General features: G+C 43.4%; 1 protein-coding gene across 1 annotated transcript in view; it reads left to right on the top strand.

The window, feature by feature from the left end:
- LOC136588085 (zinc finger protein 436-like) overlaps positions 1-18456 on the top strand; it is a 40226-nt gene extending 21770 nt beyond the window's left edge. Inside the window, exon 7 of the mRNA XM_066587028.1 lies at positions 16196-18456. Within this exon, the coding sequence (XP_066443125.1) occupies positions 16196-17400 (1205 nt within the window). The 3' untranslated portion in view covers positions 17401-18456. The remainder of the gene's footprint in view (positions 1-16195) is intronic.
- The last annotated feature ends 902 nt before the right edge of the window (positions 18457-19358 follow it).

Consider the following 19358-nt stretch of genomic DNA (forward strand, 5'->3'; position numbering starts at 1 on the left):
CGAATCTGAGAAATGAGATACCAGAAAATGTTTCCATTTTTTAAAATGGTGTTTTGCCCCTTTTTCCTTGCTGCGCTCCACTTCTATTCTTTCTAGTGTCATTACATGTATGAGTTGTGCTTCTACCTCCATTACATCTGACATTGTTCGTTCTAACCAGTGCTTAAAGGGGTTGTCCCGCGCCGAAACGGGTTTTTTTTTTTTTCAACCCCCCCCCCCCCCGTTCGGCGCGAGACAACCCCGATGCAGGGACGTACAGACAGCTTACCGGAGCGCTTACCTTGATCCCCGCGCTCCGGTGACTTCTATACTTACCTGTGAAGATGGCCGCCGGGAACCTCTTGCTTCGTGGACCGCAGCTCTTCTGTGCGGTCCACTGCCGATTCCAGCCTCCTGATTGGCTGGAATCGGCACGTGACGGGGCGGAGCTACACGGAGCCGCTCTCTGGCACGAGCGGCTCCATAGAAGACTACAGAAGACCCGGACTGCGCAAGCGCGGCTAATTTGGCCATCGGAGGGCGAAAATTAGTCGGGCTCCATGGGAACGAGGACGCTAACAACGGAGCAGGTAAGTAAAAAACTTTTTATAACTTCTGTATGGCTCATAATTAATGCACAATGTATATTACAAAGTGCATTATTATGGCCATACAGAAGTGTATAGACCCACTTGCTGCCGCGGGACAACCCCTTTAAGTAATGCCCGTTTGGCTGCCAAGAGAAAAATATGTAGGAAAGGTGGTAATGTCTGCTGGTCTGGCGTGTCCATTGTCTGCTGGTCTGGCGTTTCCATTGTCTGCTGGTCTGGCGTGTCCATTGTCTGCTGGTCTGGCGTGTCCATTGTCTGCTGGTCTGGCGTGTCCCTTGTCTGCTGGCCTGGCGTGTCCCTTGTCTGCTGGCCTGGCGTGTCCCTTGTCTGCTGGCCTGGCGTGTCCCTTGTCTGCTGGCCTGGCGTGTCCCTTGTCTGCTGGCCTGGCGTGTCCCTTGTCTGCTGGCCTGGCGTGTCCCTTGTCTGTTGTGGTGCAGCGCGGAATAGCATGGATTGTACGTCTACTGATATTTTTATCTTCCATTTATTCAAGATATGTTGTGCTATGGTGGTTCAGAATCTGCTTACATATGTGCACGACCATATACCATGTTCAAAGTCAGTAGTGCATGTGCCACACTTTGGGCATTCGACCAAATGATTAGACCTATGTGGTACGGCAGGTATGTTGAAGCCATATATGGCGTAGTGCATCACCTTGATAAAAGTTTCCCTCCACACCTCACTTTGAACATGTTTACGGATCGTGTTCCAGCCCTTCAGTATTTTGCTTTCTAGATCCAGGTCATTAGTAATCCCTTTCCATTGTAAAAAAAGCTTATTTTTACCTTTTTTTATTGAATTTGTGTCGAATTGCTTTTTGTATCTGCGCAATCAACGCATCAAAATCATTGGCCGGGGCTTCTCTGGTTAAGTTCATCAGTTTGTCTCAACAGAAAGAAAGTGTTTGTTTGATTTGTAGCAATTGTGTGCCGGGTATCTTGTATTTGTCATGAATTTCCTTTTGTGTGTGCCATCTCCGGTCTTCCTCATGCATGAACTGCCCTGCTGTTGTCAGGCCGCTTGCACTCCAATCTCTAAAGATCTTATCATCTAGTCCCCTATGAAATTCAGGGTGTCCTATCAGTGGCATGTGCTTGGATATTAGAAAAGGTAGGTTAAATGCCTTCCTTAAAGGGGTTGTCTCGCGAAACAAAGTGGGGGTATACACTTCTGTATGGCCATATTAATGCACTTTGTAATGTACATCGTGCATTAATTATGAGCCATACAGAAGTTATTCACTTACCTGTTCCGTTGCTGGCGTCCCCGTCTCCATGGTGCCGTCTAATCTTCAGCGTCTAATCGCCCGATTAGACGCGCTTGCGCAGTCCGGTCTTCTCCCTTCTGAATGGGGCCGCTCGTGCCGGAGAGCGGCTCCTCGTAGCTCCGCCCCGTCACGTGTGCCGATTCCAGCCAATCAGGAGGCTGGAATCGGCAATGGACCGCACAGAAGACCTGCGGTCCACCGAGGGTGAAGATCCCGGCGGCCATCTTCACAAGGTAAGTCAGAAGTCGCCGGAGCGCGGGGATTCGGGTAAGTACTGGACGGTTTGTTTTTTTTATGCCTGCATCGGGTTTGTCTCGCGCCGAACGGGGGGGCTATTGGAAAAAAAAAAATAACGTTTCGGCGCGGGACAACCCCTTTAACTCTTTCCAGGTTACTATGGTGTCTCTTAGCAGCTGCGATCTTTTAATGTCTCCAGTAATTTGGATATTGGTGTGTGTAGTGGTATTATGGGGGGTATATAGCTTAAATACCAAGTTCACCCGCTGTGTGTTTTGCAGTTTTGCCGCTAATAGTCTATCCAGTTTATTTGCATATTTGTAATATTTGTATTTAGTCCACTGGAGTGCCCGTTCCACCTTTTCTGAGAAAAGGGCATTAAGCTGCAGCTTTATATCCCTGATCTCTTTGGTCATTGCCCATGAAGGAGTTCGCTGGTTATAGTTTTCCAATAGAAACAACCTCCTTTCCAGAGCCAGAGAAGCTGGCGACTTTTCCTTTTTCCTTTCAGAGGACAACCGTATAAGCTGTCCTCGAATATAAGCCTTATAGGACAACCAGACCCATTGAAGCTTCGTCTTTGGGCCAGTGTTAAGACCAATCTGATCGGAAATTTGACCCAAGATGAGGGGATCCCGAATAAAGGCCTCATTCAACCGCCATCTGAATATGTTTCCCTGGGCCATATCGCAATTATTATCTGACATTACAAAATCGTGATCTGACCAAGCACACAGGTAATGCCTGGTGGTCGTTAGGTGGGGTAAGTGGGATGTGGATACCAAAATGTAATCGAGTCTCAAGTATGCCTGACTCACCGGTGAGAAAAAAAGTGTAACCCCTGTTGTTACCGTGAATCTCCCGCCAGCTTTCCACTAGTCTCAGTTGAGACAATTTAATCTCCCACTCCCTCCGCTGTGACACTGAATCTGTTTGGGTTATTATCTGATCTATCTAAGGTTGAGTTGAAAGGAAAATTAAAATCACCCGCCCATAACAATTTATAAAAGAGCTTCTTAGAAACTGCTGGCATAGTGGGCCAGGGGTTCTCCGAGGGGGCATACATATTAATTATAGCCAAGGGTTGGTCATGTAATTTGCCCAGAATAATACAGAATCTCCCCTCCTGATCGCTTTCTATCTGTTCCACTTGAAGGGGGAATGAATTATGAAATAGTGTCAAAACACCTCTGTTTTTTAGTGGCAGTGGCCATAAAGAATCTGAAATAGTGCTGATTACAATATCTAGGGGCAGAATTATAAGAAAAATGTGTCTCCTGGACACACATTACATCTGGCCTATGTTTTGTGTATGTCAGGAAAGCTTTGTTCCTTTTACTTGGGGCGTTGAACCCCCGTACATTATGTGAAATCAAACCTACCATTGGATGGCCTGGCCTAGGCACGCTTTAGCCTCTCCTCCCGAGACCTTCAACCTTCCCAGTAGAAGTCTTTTAATGTGACCTGTCGTTGCCTAATACAAGGAGAAATCGCATCCGAAACAGAAACCTCTATAAACACGGTACTGGACCTTTGTGAACAAGAATGAAATCGGTCTGTCCTGTCAGGGAGCCAACCATCATTGAACTACGAGGCAGCTATCCATCAACCATTGGACTAGGACTTAGTGTTACATTCATTTACATATTCAAGTACTTAAAATCGGCATGGCGGTGGGCGCCCACTGATTAATCTGCAGGAAGCACCACACCACCACCCCGATCAAATTTAACATCAATCAGATGGCTATAACCTTTGAAAACCGCCATCCAATCTCCCATTTTTGCCCTAAACCCCTAGTCTTGATCTAGTCGAGGGCTGAAGATCATTGTTCTCTAAGCTGAACTGGACTAACCAGCTCCAGAGTCCTGGATAGAGGGTCCAGATCTAATTCGCAGGAACATGGAGTAGTCCAGGTATGTCTAGGATGAGGGCAATACTGTCCAACCTCCTGGGGTCTCTCCACCTCCACGCTGGAGCTCCTGAGATGGCGTCCGTTCCCGCTGCGGGCTAGGCCACGCCCTTATCTAACTCTTTTTTTAATCCTCTCTTCTCTACTCTTCACAGAAGCAGGAAAAGTCTATAATAAATTATTTGCCCTTCACAGAATAGACTTCAGTTTAACTATAAATTTATTTGATAACTTATTAAAAATGTGTACACTACAGGGCACAACTACCCCCAAGGAAAGGAGGGAATCCAATCCTAATCCTACAGGTGGGCTGACAAAAACACATAAACAACGTACAAAACATGTACTCAGACACACAAACGGCTGGTAGAGTCACATTAGATGTGGCCCTGGCTGGTAATCTGGTCACTGGAGAGGATTCAGGGCCAAGATAATGATTTCTTTATCCAGCTAGTTAGGAATCCTATATAGTGTGTACCCTGATGTGCCATATTAGTATAGATCACGCTATAATGATATCCAGATTTGTTGGGATTAAGAATTGCACAACAAGTCTAGGACAAATCTCTTGATCTATGTAGTATTAGTATCATAAGGCGATTTGAAGCATTAGTGTCGTAGCTTCCCCTTTAACCCCTTAGTAACGGCCCAATAGTGTTTTTACATCCTGCAGGACGTGTATGGAGAGAGATAGCGCCGCTATCTCCCTCCATACAGCGCGGGCATCAACTGTTTATTACAGCTGACGCCCGTGGGCAATAGCTGCAATCGGCCGAACAGCCGATCGCAGCAATTAACCCTTTAAATGCCGCTGCCAATTCTCACCTCCTCCCCGCAGTGAGATCGGGGAAGCTGTGCAGGTGTCATGGCAGCCGGGGGCCTTCTGAAAGGCTCCAGGGCTGCCTTAGGAGACAGCCTGTCAAAAAGCAGTATGATGTAATGCTTTGATTGCTATAGCATTACGTCATACTGCAGGAGCGATTAAAGCATCGTTGGTCCCCCCTGGGGACTGAAAGAAAGTGTAGAAAAAAAACAATAACATTTTCACTAATAATAATAATAATAAAAGAAAAAAAGTAATAAAACTTTAAAAAAAAACCCTTTTGCCATATTTGCAATAAAAGAATCTCAATAATAAAGCAAAATTATGTATTTGGTATCGCTGTGTCCGTAAAAGTCCGATCTAGCAAAGTAATGCATTATTTACCCAGCACGGTGACTGTCGTCTAAAAAAAATAAATAAAGAACTCCAGAAATGCGCTTTTTTTGGGCACCCTGTCTCCAAGAAAAAATGTAATAAAAAGCAATCAAAAAGTCAGGACATACCGCACCAAATGAGCCCTCACACAACTATGTCGCCAAAAAAATAAAAATGTTATTGTGCGTAGAAAATAGAGACAGAACATCATTTAAAAAAATTAAATATCTTTAAAAAAAATACAAGTAGTACAGCAAAAAAATATACAAGTTTGGTGTTATAGTAATCTTACTGACCCATAGAATAAAGTTATCATGTCATTTTTGTTGCAGTTTGTGCGCCATAGAAACAGGACGCACCGAAAGATGGCAGAATGTCATTTTTTTTTCAATTTTTCTCCACTTAGAATTTTTTAACTCATCCCACAAAAAACAAGCCCTCATACAGTAACGTCAATGTTTAAATAAAGGAGCTACGATTTTTTAAAAGGGGGAAGGAAAAAACGAAAATGGAAAAAAGCAAAAAAGTTCTGTCACTAAGGGGTTAAGGTGGGTTTTAATTTCTATAATAGATGTAATTTTTATTGAGGCTCTGATGTTTTTGTTTTCAAGCTCTTAGATGTTAATTAAATTTTTCAACATGTTTCACTTCCTGATATTAGCGGATCATCAGAAATAAGAAAGGCTCCAACAACATCTGCTTTGAGGAAATTCTCTCTATGATTAGTTTGGCATTGCTCAGATCACTTTCAGCAATTTGTCTGGAATATGGATGAAAACAATGCTATGGAATGCAATCTTTGATCTATTTTGTCGTATCTTTTAGATCAAAAGGTGAGCTATTGGGTATCTGAGTGAGTCCATTTTCCATATAAAAAATGGCCAAACAAATTATCTCAGTTTTCCCCGCCACTGACAATATGCTGCTGGCTCTTTATAGTAGCGACTAAGTTGGTAGCATTTCAATAAATTGCTGATCAAGCAATAGTGTCACCAGTGTGGCTGCTCGCCCTGATATAGACTAACAAAATCACAAAACAGACGGCCCTGACTACTTTATTAGCTTTTGCAGCAGCTGACTGGCATTGAGTGCTCCAGTTTAGTCTGCAGTCCACTAGTACCCCCAGGTCTTTTTCCATCTCACTTTTCCCTAGCAGTACCCCATTTAGTGTATATTGGTAACATCCGTTTCTCCTGCGCATGTGCAGAACCTTACATTTATCAATATTGAACTTCATTTGCCACTTTTCTACCCAAGCCCCCAGCTTGTATAGGTCCATTTGTCGTATATTGTCTTCTGTTTAATAAATCATCTGCAAATATCGATATTTTACTGTGTAGTCCTTCTATCAGGTCATTGATAAATATATTGAACAGAATGGGGCCCAATACTGAACCCTGTGGCCCCCCACTAGCAACGGTGGCCCGATCAGAGTACGAATCATTTATCAGCATCTTCCGCTTTCTATCTCTGGGCCAGTTTTTTACCCAGCTACACACATTTTCACCCAATCCGAGCGGTCTCATTTTATATATCAACCTATTATGCGGCACGGTATCAAATGCTTTAGAAAAATCCAGATATATGAGATTAGTAGACTCTCCCAGGTCCAGCCTAGAACTTACTTCATTGTAGAAGCTGATCAAATTGGTCTGACATGATGGACCCCTCATGAACCCATGTTGATGAGGAGTTATACCATTGTTTTCCTTGAGGTTGATCCCATATTTGTCATTTTTTCAATAAGGATGGTATGAGATACTTTGTCAAATGTTTTTCTAAAGTCAAGATGTACTATATGTACTGCATTTCCCTGATCAACCCAGTTGGGGATTTTGTTATAGAAGGAAATTAAATTAATCTGGCATGATTTGTTTGTTACAAACCCATGCTGGCTTTGGTTAATTACTCCATTCTCATCCAAATACTTGCATACATGCTGTTTAATAATTTGTTCAAAGATCTTTCTCAGTATAGAAGTCAGGCTCACAGGCCGGTAGTTTCCTGGACCCACATTCTTTCATTTTTTAAAGATAGGGACAACATTTGCCCTTCTCCAATCTTCTGGGACTTCTCCCGTTCTTCAGGAATTTTCGCAGATTACTGCGAGTGGTTCAGGGCGTAGTCATACGGGCGCATCGGCGCCCGTGTTACTGCAGGAGGAAGACGGCCGCACTTCAGGACGGACGTCTCTCTGCAGCTCCGGGAGAAAGAACATGTGACTGGCTTCATTGCCAGTCATGTGTTCTTTCTTCAGCGCTGCGGGGAGTCGTCCATTTTGAAGTACAGCCGTCTTCTTCCTGCAGTAAGGGCTCAGTCACACGGACGCATCGGCGCCCGTGTGACTAAGCCCTCAGGATGTAATTCATCTGGACCTGGAGAGTTGCATTCATGTAAGTTAGCTAAGTGTTCCCTCACCATCTCTCTGCTTATAGATAGCCTGCATTCTTGTATTGCTTCAAAAGCACAGGGAAGATCAGCTGATGTTACATTTACTTTCTGAGAGAAAACAGATACAAAATAGAAATTTAAAATTTCTTCTTTCTCAACATCATTTTTAACCAATTAACCATTTTCATACTGTCTATAGCATCTTTGACTTTTCTTTTGCTTTTGACATACCAAAATCCTTTTTAATCGCTTTTGGCCTCCTGCAGGCCTCAATTCATTATTAGCTTTAGCTTATCTGACATTTGCCCTACAGTTTCTGCAGACTGCATTATATTCTTCTTTAGATATTTCCCCCTCTTTCCATTTGATAAAGCTATTTTTCTTCCTTTTTAGTATGTGTGCAAGTTCTGTGTTCCTCCATCCTGTTTTCTTTAAATACTTCCCATTCTTCCTTCTTTTTAGATTGTTAACGATTGTGCTTTGAGAATCTCATTTTGCAATAATTTCCAACCTTCTTGGATATTTCTGACCTTATAAACAACCTGCCATTGGATTTTTCCTACCCTCTTTCTGAGTTCATTAAAATCTGCATTTCTGACATCCAACCTTGAGGTCTGAGTCTTCCTCTCCTTGTTATCCAAAATTCAAGGATAGCATGATCACTGCCTCCTAAAGTCCCAGCCACTTGTACTTCCTCAACCATTTCGTCCCTGTTGGCAAGAATTAGGTCCAAGATAGCAGATCCCCTTGTTTTCTCTTCTACCTTCTGGAAGATAAAGTTGTCAGCAAGAGCGGATAAGAATTTGTTGGACTCGTTACTTTTGACCGAGATTGCCAACAAATGTCTGGATAGGTATAATTTCCCATGATCACTATGTCGCACTTATTTGAGAAATTGGCATCTGATGTAGAAAGAGTTCATCCATATCTTCTGCTTGTCCAGGCGGCCTATAGTAAATGCCTACAATGGTGTCCTTTCTGTTGTTCTCTCCTTGTATTCTTACCCCAACAGTTTCTACAGAACCCCCAGCTCTGAAGCTTGAATCTCTGTGGAGATGAATGTTTTCCTAACATACAACACAACACCTCCACCCCTTTTCTTAGGTCTGTTTCTTATAAATAAGTTGTATCCTTCAAGCCTTGTATTCCAATCATGTGTATCATTCCACCATGTTTCCGTGATGCCTATGACATCATATTTCTCTTCCTGTGTTAGGAACTCCAATTCTTCTTGTTTGTTTCCCATGCTCTGTGCATTTGTGTAAAAACATTTTAGTTTGTGATCGGGGTCTCTTGCTCCTCTACTTCCTTTTTGAATTTTTTTGTCTTAGTTTTTTCTTTCTACTTCTAATAACAAGGTTCTCAGATGGATTAAATAGCTGGATATTTTTTCCTGACCTTTTACTTCCCTTCCCATATTGTTCTAGTTTAAAGCTCTCCTAATGAGCGTAGCAAGTTGCCTGCCAAATATATGCTTTCTTGTCTTTGAAAGGTGCAACCCGTTGCTAGGAAGCAGTCCATCATGTCATTTCACAGAGTATGTGCGCCAAAATTAAAAGAGCCCAAGCACAACAGGAGGATAGATACACAGTGTCGCATACAAGAATATAACATACACATGCCAGTGTCAAAATAATGACGTGTCAATACACATATATAGAATACAAATAAGCTCCAAGTGTGAAAAGAAAAGCAAATCATACATAAAGCTGGAATGACTACAAAGAGGACTCATTGAGTATGAGATGTAAAAGTACTTTGCACACAAGGAGATATTCTATAATGCCTAAAATATATATACTTTACAAAAAAATATGTAATTGTAAAGAAGTGGCAGGAAAAATAGGAAATTTGCATGTCACAACTGATATGAAGATTTAAAGGTTCATCAAATAATAGAACATCCTCTGACTCGCATCTCCAAGGAAGAATTCGACTTGAATGATGGCATAACATTTATGGTGTATATCCCAGTTGTGAGATCTTATATATAGCAAACATCTTCTATAAAACCTAAGAAAGGAATATTCACTGGTTGCCTGTCAAATACAGAATACAATGTATCCACAAAGCCCTCCACAGCACCTCGCCGCCCTACATTGCTTCTCTCTTCTCAATTCACCACCCAGCCCGCACCCTCTGCTCTGCTAACGAAATCAGAGCAGAACTAGTCCTCTGGAACGTGCTGCCAAAAGCATTCCGGGCAGTCACTGACACACAAAACTTCAGGCGTACTCTAAAAATGCACTTCTACAGGGAGGCATACCATATCCCCTAAACTCTTTACTCCGCCTGAAAACATGCTTCCTGACCTACCGACTGCAATTCCTGCTAGCCATAATCAACCGGCACCTGCAGTCATACCAATTCAGCCACTATACGGCCCAATTTGAATATTGTCTATGTATATACCATCCCGCATTTTCCCCCTCCCCATACCTCGCACATCTCCTGCCCCTTTACCTTCTGTATCACCCTATTATTTGTAGTATGTAAGCTCATTAAAGCAGGACCCGCACCCCTATTGTTTTCATCAATGGATTACTTCATGTAACCGTGGTCTTGTTTTTATTCCTCCTGTCTTGTAAGCGCTGTGGAATATGTGGGCGCTACATAAATAAAGATTATTATTATATTGGATAAAGCCTCTACAGGTTTTTTTTTGTAAATTTGTCTAACTTCTCATTCAGCCAATCGGGATTCCAAACCTAAAAGGCTACCAGTGTAATCCTTGCATCGGACATTAGTGCAGATTTTATCTAATTCAATTACTTTAAAGCTTCATGCCTTACCCTGATGGTGCTGTAAGAAATATGCCGCCACTGACATCAAAGAGTTCTGCTTATTCAAGTCCTACTGTACCAAAGAGATGGTAGATAAATGTTTGTCTTCTCTTTCCCAATTCCTGTGATGTTTGGCCTACACAAACACCAGGACAAGAACCTATAATGGCATAAATGATATGCTTTGACTTACAATTTACATATGACCATAATTTATAAGTCTTATCAATAGGATTGGTGAAGCTCGCAGTAGCATAAATTGGCAGATCGTACAATCACCACAGAGAAAAGAACCAATAACAGGAGTGCCTCCCTCAATGCTAGTCATGGATTTTATAAAATGACTCCAGACGAACATCCTTTAAATTTGGAACTCATCTAGCAGTGTGTTTCGTTACGAGTGGAATTACTGATTGTATTTGAAGATCAGACCTCAAAATGTTCCAGTGGGAGCACAAGATCTTGCTCACATCCTTCCACTGATTGTGGTAGGTAGAAATATATATGAAGTATCCACTGTTCTCTCCTGAGGCTGGAGCAATTCCAGTTGTACACTACGGCTTGCACTTTGATTGCCCCGCAGACACCAAACTATGGGAATATTCACTGTTCCTAAAACGATGAGTCAGATCCCTAGACTTCCTCTTAAACTGATCAAAACCGGACCAGCTCTTTAGACCTCAATTGCTAACATAGTCCATCAAAGAAAAACGAAAGTGGCACAATGGACAGAAATAAGAGGAGGGGGTATTAACTCCCTAACTGGTTATCCCAAGCTGTGCTCAGACCTTAAGAAGACGACAATACTGTTTATCCCCAGCACAGCTCGAGTACTTTGACTGCAGAGGGAGCTTATACTCTAAAGGCTTTAGCTCATTAGGTGGTTAGTGTGGCAGTTGCATATAGTGTATTTTCAGCTCTCACTTCAGGTTGTTTGCAGAGAAGATGGGGGTTGTTCCTGTATGGCTTCAGATGATCCTGGGAGATGGGCAACATTGACTTCTGTGCATGATATCAACTCCAGCCTACTTACCAGTCAGAGAGCATGTGGGGCAGCATTGTGGTTACGACTGTTGCCTTGAAGCATTGGGGTCTTGGTTTCAACATCTGCATGCAGTTGATATGTTCTCTCCATGTTTCTATGGATCTCCTCCCAGACTCGAAAAACATGCTTAGCCAGTGGGTCCGGAAAGTCTTCAGATCCTTTCATTTCTTTTTTACATTTTGTTATGTTGTGGTTTTGTGCAAATAAAAAAAAACATTTTTTTCTCCATTTTGCACTCAGTACCCTAAAATGGCAAAGTGACAGCAGAATTTTAGAAATCTTAGTTTTTAAGAAAAAAAAATTGCATTGACATAAGTATTCACATCTTTTGGTATGACACTTGAAATGCAGCTCTAGAGGCCAACCATTTCTCTTGATCATCTTTTGAGAAGTTTCAACATCCTGATTGGAGTCACCTGAGGTAAATTTAGTAGATTGGACATAATTTTAAAAGACCCCTCTCCCTGTGCATATAAGGTCTCACAGCTCACAATGCATATCAGAGCCAAAACCAAGGCACAAGAAGGAAAGAACTGCCTGTAGAGCTCAGACAGGATTGTGTGTAGGCACAGATCAGGAGAATTGTACAAAAGAATTCTGCTGCACTAAAAGTTCCAAAGAGCCCAACGGCCCCCATAATTCTTACATGGAAGACATTTGGAACAAATAGGACTCTTCCTAGAGCGGGCTAACCCACCAAACTAAGTAATTGAGGAAGAAGAGCCTTGGTAAGAGAGGTGAGCAAGAACCCAATGGTTACTCTGGCTGAGCTCCAAAGATCCTGCAGATGTGAGAAACTTCCATAAGGTCAACCGTCCCCTTCAGCCTCCACCAATCTGAGCTTTATGGCAGATGGGTCAGAAAGAAGCCTCCTCAGTAAAAGATACATGGAAGCCACCTGGAGTATACCAAAAAAACACCTGAAGGACTTTGTGACTGTGAGAAAGAAGATTCTTTGGTCTGATTAAAATAAGATTGAACATTTTGGCCTAAATTCTAAGCATTACGTCTGCAGCAAACCATTACCTGCCCTATACCATTCCTACAGTGAAGCATGGTGGTGGCAGCATTATGTGGCAGGGGTGTTTTTCAGTTGCTGGGACAGGGAGACTGGTCAGGGTTGATGGAAAGATGACTGGAGCAAAGTACATAGATATTCTTAAACCCAATCCAGAGCACAAGGGACCTCAAACTGGGCAAAAGGTTCACCTTTCAACAAGACAAAGACCCTAAGGCCGCCTGCAGACGAGCGGGTCGGATCCGGCAGCGAGAATTCTCGCCGCGGGACCCGACCCGAGAGCCTGCAGGGACGAGCGCGTACTCACCCGCGCCTGGCGGCCCCGGCTCTTTCATGTGCCGGCTGCGGCGCAGCCGGCGCAGACCGGAGCCGGCGGCCGGGTGAGTGCGAGCCCCGCACAAAAATAGGACATGCCGCGGTTTGTTTGTCGCGCGAGATTTCGCGCGGCCAAACCGCGGCCGTCTGCATAGGAGTGCGTATTGTAATGCACTCCTATGCAAACTTTCAGTGGCGGAAATCCCGCGGGAAAAACCGCCGAGGGATTTCCGCCCGTGTGCAGGCGGCCTAAGCCAAGACAACACAGGAGTGGCTTAGCGACAACTCTGTAAATGTCCTTGAGTGGTCCATCCAGAGCCCTGACTTGAACCCAATGGAACATCCTTGGAGACACCAGAAAATGGCTGTCCACAGGCGGCCCTCATCCAACCTGACAGAGCTTGAGAGGATCTTCAGAGAAGAATGACAGAAAATCCCCAAATCCAGGTGTGCAAACCTTGTGGCATCAGACCCAAGAAGACTGGAGGCTGTCATTGCTGCAAAAAGTATTGCAACTAAGTACTGAGTACAGGGTGTGAATACTTATGTTAAGGTTAGTTTTTCATTTTTTTTAAATGTACAATGATTTCTACCATGCTGTATTCACTTTCTCTTAATGGGGCATTGAGTGCAAAATGATGATTTTTGTTTTATTTACACAAAGCTGCAACATAATAAAATGTGAAAAAGTGAAAGTTTCTGAAGACTTTCCGGACCCGCGGTAGGTTAGTTTGGAATTTAGATTGTGAGCCCCAATGGGGCTTCCAGAGAAAGGAGTGAGAAGGTAAGCACTTGTTCATCCAGTTGCTCCTCTGCACCTAAATAGGTTGTTTATTGTCTCCATGACCCTTCAAATGATGCAGTCCATGCTAAAGTGGCATGTAAGTGGTTTTACAGAAAAAAGGGGAATTTTTTTCCCCTCTACACAGTTGTTTATTATTGAAAAAAAGTTTACAAAAAAATCTGTATTCTCACATTAGTAAACACCTGTACTATAAAATACACAAAATTAAAAAATGCCGGAATAGCTGTGTGCAGTTTCTCTGTTCTCAAAAACAGAGATAAACAATAATAAAAAAAATCTGTGTACCCCAAAATATCGATGAAGACTACAGGTTGTCCTGCCAAAATTAAACCCTGATACAGCTACTACAATGGAAGAATAAAAATGCTATGGGTCTTGGAATGCAGCGACACAAAAGCAAATCCGTTTGCAAAAAGGAATGTTTTTAAGCTGGGTTCACACGGGGCGGATTTGCCGTGGAAATTCCGTCCGGAATTTCGCCGCACAAATCCACCTGCGGCCGCTAATCCCGGCATTAGCCGGCCATGTGGACGAGATTGATCAAAAAATCTTGTCCACACGGGACGGCAAATCCGCCGCGGCAGAGGTCGGCACTGCGGCGTGGATTAGCCAGCCGCAGCAATCAATAAGTTATTCTATATGTTTTATGCATCTGTAATATCTCGTGCCAGCGCTGTCGAAAACGCAGAACTTCCGCTGACATCCCATACAAAAAAAAAAAAACAGCAGGGGGCCAAACTTGCTGATATGATGGTATTATATAAGTACAGTAGAAGGTGAAGACACCACTTACCAGTGGCATGCAGAAAAGGCAAAATGCATATGAGGGAGCTTGCCAAGATGCAACAAACACACCTACTGCACGTATGTTTGCACATAAATAAGGCATGTAAAGGATGTCAGCCTGATACATGTAGTGCACCCCGCAGGCTTGCAGTCTATTAAAGGAGATGTCCCGAGGCAGCAAGTGGGGTTATACACTTCTGTATGGCCATAATAATGCACTTTGTAATATACATTGTGCATTAATTATGAGCCATACAGAAGTTATAAAAAGTTTTATACTTACCTGCTCCGTTGCTAGCGTCCTGGTCTCCATGGTGCCGACTAATTTTTGGCCTCCGATGGCCAAATTAGCCGCGCTTGCGCAGTCCGGGTCTTCTGCTGTTCTCTATGGGGCTCCGTGTAGCTCCGCCCCGTCACGTGCCGATTCCAGCCAATCAGGAGGCTGGAATCGGCAATGGACCGCACAGAAGAGCTGCGGTCCACGAAGATAGAGGATCCCGGCGGCCATCTTCAGCGGTAAGTATTGAAGTCACCGGACCGCCGGGATTCAGGTAAGCGCTGTGCGGGTGGTTTTTTTAACCCCTGCATCGGGGTTGTCTCGCGCCGAACGGGGGGGGGGTTTAAAAAAAAAAAACCCCGTTTCGGCGCGGGACATCTCCTTTAATGACACCATCGATCCAGCAGACCTCCCTGCACTTTACAAGTGCAATTCCCCCAGCATTTTAAAACCGGACTGCTTACTGCAAACGTAACAATAAATAAGAGGTATTTGTTAATATTTTGGCCAAAATACGCAAGGTCACAAACCGCAGTATTTATGTACCATATGAGTAAAGGCCCATTTAGACACAATGATTATCATTCAAAATTCGCTTAAAAGCCGTCTTTTGAGCGATAATCGTTGTGTGTAACTGCGCTGACATCGTGCCGTTTTCGTTATGCTGTTGCTCATCGTTGTCTTTCAGCATGCTGACGATGAGCCTTATCAGGGACTCACAGCGGGATACAGCTGATACTATTGTTTCAGCTGTATCCCGCTCCCTGATCACAGGCGGGGTGTGAAGAACAGAGTGGTCCAGTTCTGTTCTCCATACCCCGCACGGGGGGCTCGGCTGTATTACAGCTTGTCTTCTGCATCCTCCGCTCCGAGTGCTTGGCTGTATAACAGCCGGGCGCTCGGAGCGGGGAACAGCTGGATTCAGAAGACAAGCGGGGACACACCGCTTGTCTTTTGCATCCTCCGCTCGCATCGCAAGGTGATCGCTCATCTTGCGCTGTAAATGACACAATGATTGTCGCTCAAAAGACATCTTTTGAGCGATAATCGTTGCGTGTAAATGAGCCTTAAGTACGGCTGCCTGCTGCGTTTTTCTTGAATACAATTATCTCCTTTTGTTTATGCAACGTCAACAGGTACATCACTGGTAGTCAGTCCTTACTGTATGGCACAGATAGTCTTCCCAGGGGCCCACTGTCAGTCACGTAGCTGCTTATGTGCACACCATGCCACAAAGTATAGTGGACTGTGTTCGTGACATCGATGGAAGCTCGGTGAGGAAAAATGACCATATTGTGAATCCACAAAATACTTGTGTTAGCATGAAGAGCTTTGCAATTGTGTATTAAAAACAAGTAGATGAATAAAGGCTGGTTATTCTCAGACCACCCATTTAAGGCAACTGAGGAATGCACCAACTATATTTACTCAACACACAGTCTACAATTATAAAGTGACATCTTAACATCCTTACTGTGACTGTTGGGGGGGGGGGGGGGGTAAGGGGGTTAATACTTATGTCTATTTTACAGTATTCCGTTTTCCATCACCACTGTCCTCTCTTACAGATGCAGCTCTTTCAATTAACAACTTGGACAGACAGTACATGTTGTACGCAAATGTAAAAATGGGAGATGATGATGTACAATATCCTCCAGTCGAATATCCCATACTCTTCCATATCAGTTCACTCAGTCATAGTGCATCATCTGATGTCTTAAATGGCACAGATTATGTAGCCTTCAACTCAGAATCTTCAGATGAGGTTCAAAGACAAGAAACAGACAATGGAGTCATTTTAACAGTGTCAAAAAGTAATTCGGATCAGAAAGCTGGCAAAAGGCTCTTTACCTGTGGAGAATGTGGGAAAAGCCTAACCCGAAAAGAAAATCTCATTTCCCATCAGAGAATTCACACAGGAGAGAAACCATTCTGTTGTCAAGAATGTGGGAAATGTTTTAAGAAAACGTCACATCTTTCAAAACATCAACAGATTCACACGGGAGAGAAGCCATTTTCCTGTTCGGAATGTGGAAAAACATTTGCCTGGAAAGGAGATCTGGTTGTACATGAGAGAATCCACTCGGGAGAGAAGCCGTATGCTTGTTCTGAATGCGGCAAATGTTTCTCAATCAAATCTTATCTTGTGAAGCACCAGAGAATCCACACGGGAGAGAAACCATACTCCTGCACTGAATGTGGGAAATGTTTTTCTTCAAGTTCGAATGTTCTTCTGCATCGAAAAATTCATGCTGGACAAAAACCGCATGTGTGTTCTGAATGCGGGAAGTGTTTTGTATGGAAATCAGATCTGATCAATCATCAGAGGATCCACACTGGAGAAAAACCATATGTGTGCCCAGAGTGTCAGAAATCCTTTTCAAGCATCTCCTATTTTGTAAAACATCAGAGGATCCACACGGGGGAGAAACCTTATCCGTGTTCTGAATGCAGCAAATCGTTCTACTCCAGATCTAATCTGGTCTTGCATCAGAAAACACATACTGGGGAAAAGCCATTTTCGTGTACTGAATGCAATCGAAGCTTCGCGTGGAAGACGGACTTTACAAAGCATCAGAGGTTTCATACAGGGGAAAAGCCTTTTGAATGCCCTGAATGTGGAAAACGTTTTACAACGAAGCCAGAACTAAACGATCATAATAAAATTCACACGGGAGAGAAACCATTTTCATGCTCAGAATGTGGAAAGGGGTTTGTTCAGAAGGCGCGACTACTCAAACACAAAATCATACACACCAAAGCGACCACCTAGTTTTGGGAAGTGGTGAAGATGGGGTGGCACATTATTTGACAACTTCAGTTTGGAAATAATATAGTGTAACACGTTCTCGTATCAAAAACGGGCTCTAAAAATTGTAGTGTGGTTAAACTAAAGGTGTCCTTTATAGAGGTTTAATTAAACTTGAGGGACCCATAGTGCTCTGTTATCACATGCAGTGGCACTGAAAGCTCATAAGGGCTTGGCCACATGTGGGTAAGTAAAAGTGTTGGTCTCTTGCATCTCAGCCACTTGTATAAGATCCCTTGAGACCTTTCAATTTCACAGTGTTGTAAATATTACGGAGTTGGTTAGTTCCGTTCATTTTTGTCATGGTGCTCCATTTATTCCGTACAGAGCTCGGACAATGACTCGGTTTGTGATTGCATTGATCTTGAGAAGGTTCATAGCGGGACATTTTAAACTATAGATGCCTTTACTGGGCAAACCCCCAAGGCCATATCCTAATTAAGGAGCATTCACATTGCCACAATGTATTATACACTGTTCTGCCTATTAAAAGCACTGCATGAGCACAAGTATCCTAGAGACATATACTTGGAGCTTTGTATACCCAGTTAGGAGCTATGTTATAGAGAGGAAGCTACCCTGGGGCAGCCAAAGCATATAAAGTGCTTTCTGGTGGACCTAGCTGATCTTTGGAGTTTACCACTGGCCCATAGCAACTTCACGGAAATAGAGACTAGCTTGCCATTCCAATCAATAAGGAAATTGGATTGGGCCCTGGACTGGTCGATTGATTAGTACTGATTTTCAGGGGGCCTCTCACATAGATATGAATTGTGCAATCCACACAACCCTTCCAATTGATCCACACAACCCTTCCAATTGATCCAAACAACCCTTCCAATTGATCCACACAACCCTTCCAACTACTTTTTTAACTAATCTTTTTTTTCTGGAAAGCTATGAAGTTATTACAGCCCCTTCCTTAATGTCAAAGTACATATTATAACCCTTTTTTAAGGAGACCCTTTTTTTTTCAAAATATTAAAAGTCTCTAATAAATTTACTTTTTACAATCTAAGATTAAAGGGGTTGTCCCGAGGCAGCAAGTGGGTCTATACACTTCTGTATGGCCATAATAATGCACTTTGTAATGTACATTGTGCATTAATTATGAGCCATACAGAAGTTATAAAAAGTTTTTTTACTTACCTGCTCCGTTGCTGGCGTCCTCGTTCCCATGGAGCCGACTAATTTCTGGCCTCCGATGGCCAAATTAGCCGCGCTTGCGCAGTCCGGGTCTTCTGTAGTCTTCTATGGAGCCGCTCGTGCCAGAGAGCGGCTCCGTGTAGCTCCGCCCCGTCACGTGCCGATTCCAGCCAATCAGGAGGCTGGAATCGGCAGTGGACCGCACAGAAGAGCTGCGGTCCACGAAGACGGAGGATCCCGGCGGCCATCTTCAGCGGTAAGTATTGAAGTCACCGGACCGCCGGGATTCAGGTAAGCGCTGTGCGGGTGGTTTTTTTAACCCCTGCATCGGGGTTGTCTCGCGCCGAACGGGGGGGGGGGTTTAAAAAAAAAAAAACCCGTTTCGGCGCGGGACATCTCCTTTAACCCCTTAAGGGCATGGCCTATTTTGGGCTTAAGGACGCAACGATTTTTGCCAGATTTTCTTCTCCATTTATCAAAAGCCATACCTTTTTTATTTTTCCGTCGACGCGGCCGTATAAGAGCTTGTTTTTTGTGTGGCGAACTGTAGTTTTTATTGGTGCCGCTTTGGGGTACATTTGACTATATTGTGAAACTTTTATTTATTTTTTTATGATCGCAGGGAGAGAAAACGCATCAATTCTGCCATAGATTTTTTTATTTTATTTTTTTTTACAGTGTCAATCATGCAGCATAAATGACACAATCCATTTTTTCTGCGGGTCGGTACGGTTACAACGCTACCAAAATTCTTACCTTTTTTTAGGTTTTTCCAC

The sequence above is a fragment of the Eleutherodactylus coqui genome, chromosome 13, assembly GCF_035609145.1.
Source record: "Eleutherodactylus coqui strain aEleCoq1 chromosome 13, aEleCoq1.hap1, whole genome shotgun sequence".
Classification (NCBI taxonomy): domain Eukaryota; kingdom Metazoa; phylum Chordata; class Amphibia; order Anura; family Eleutherodactylidae; genus Eleutherodactylus; species Eleutherodactylus coqui.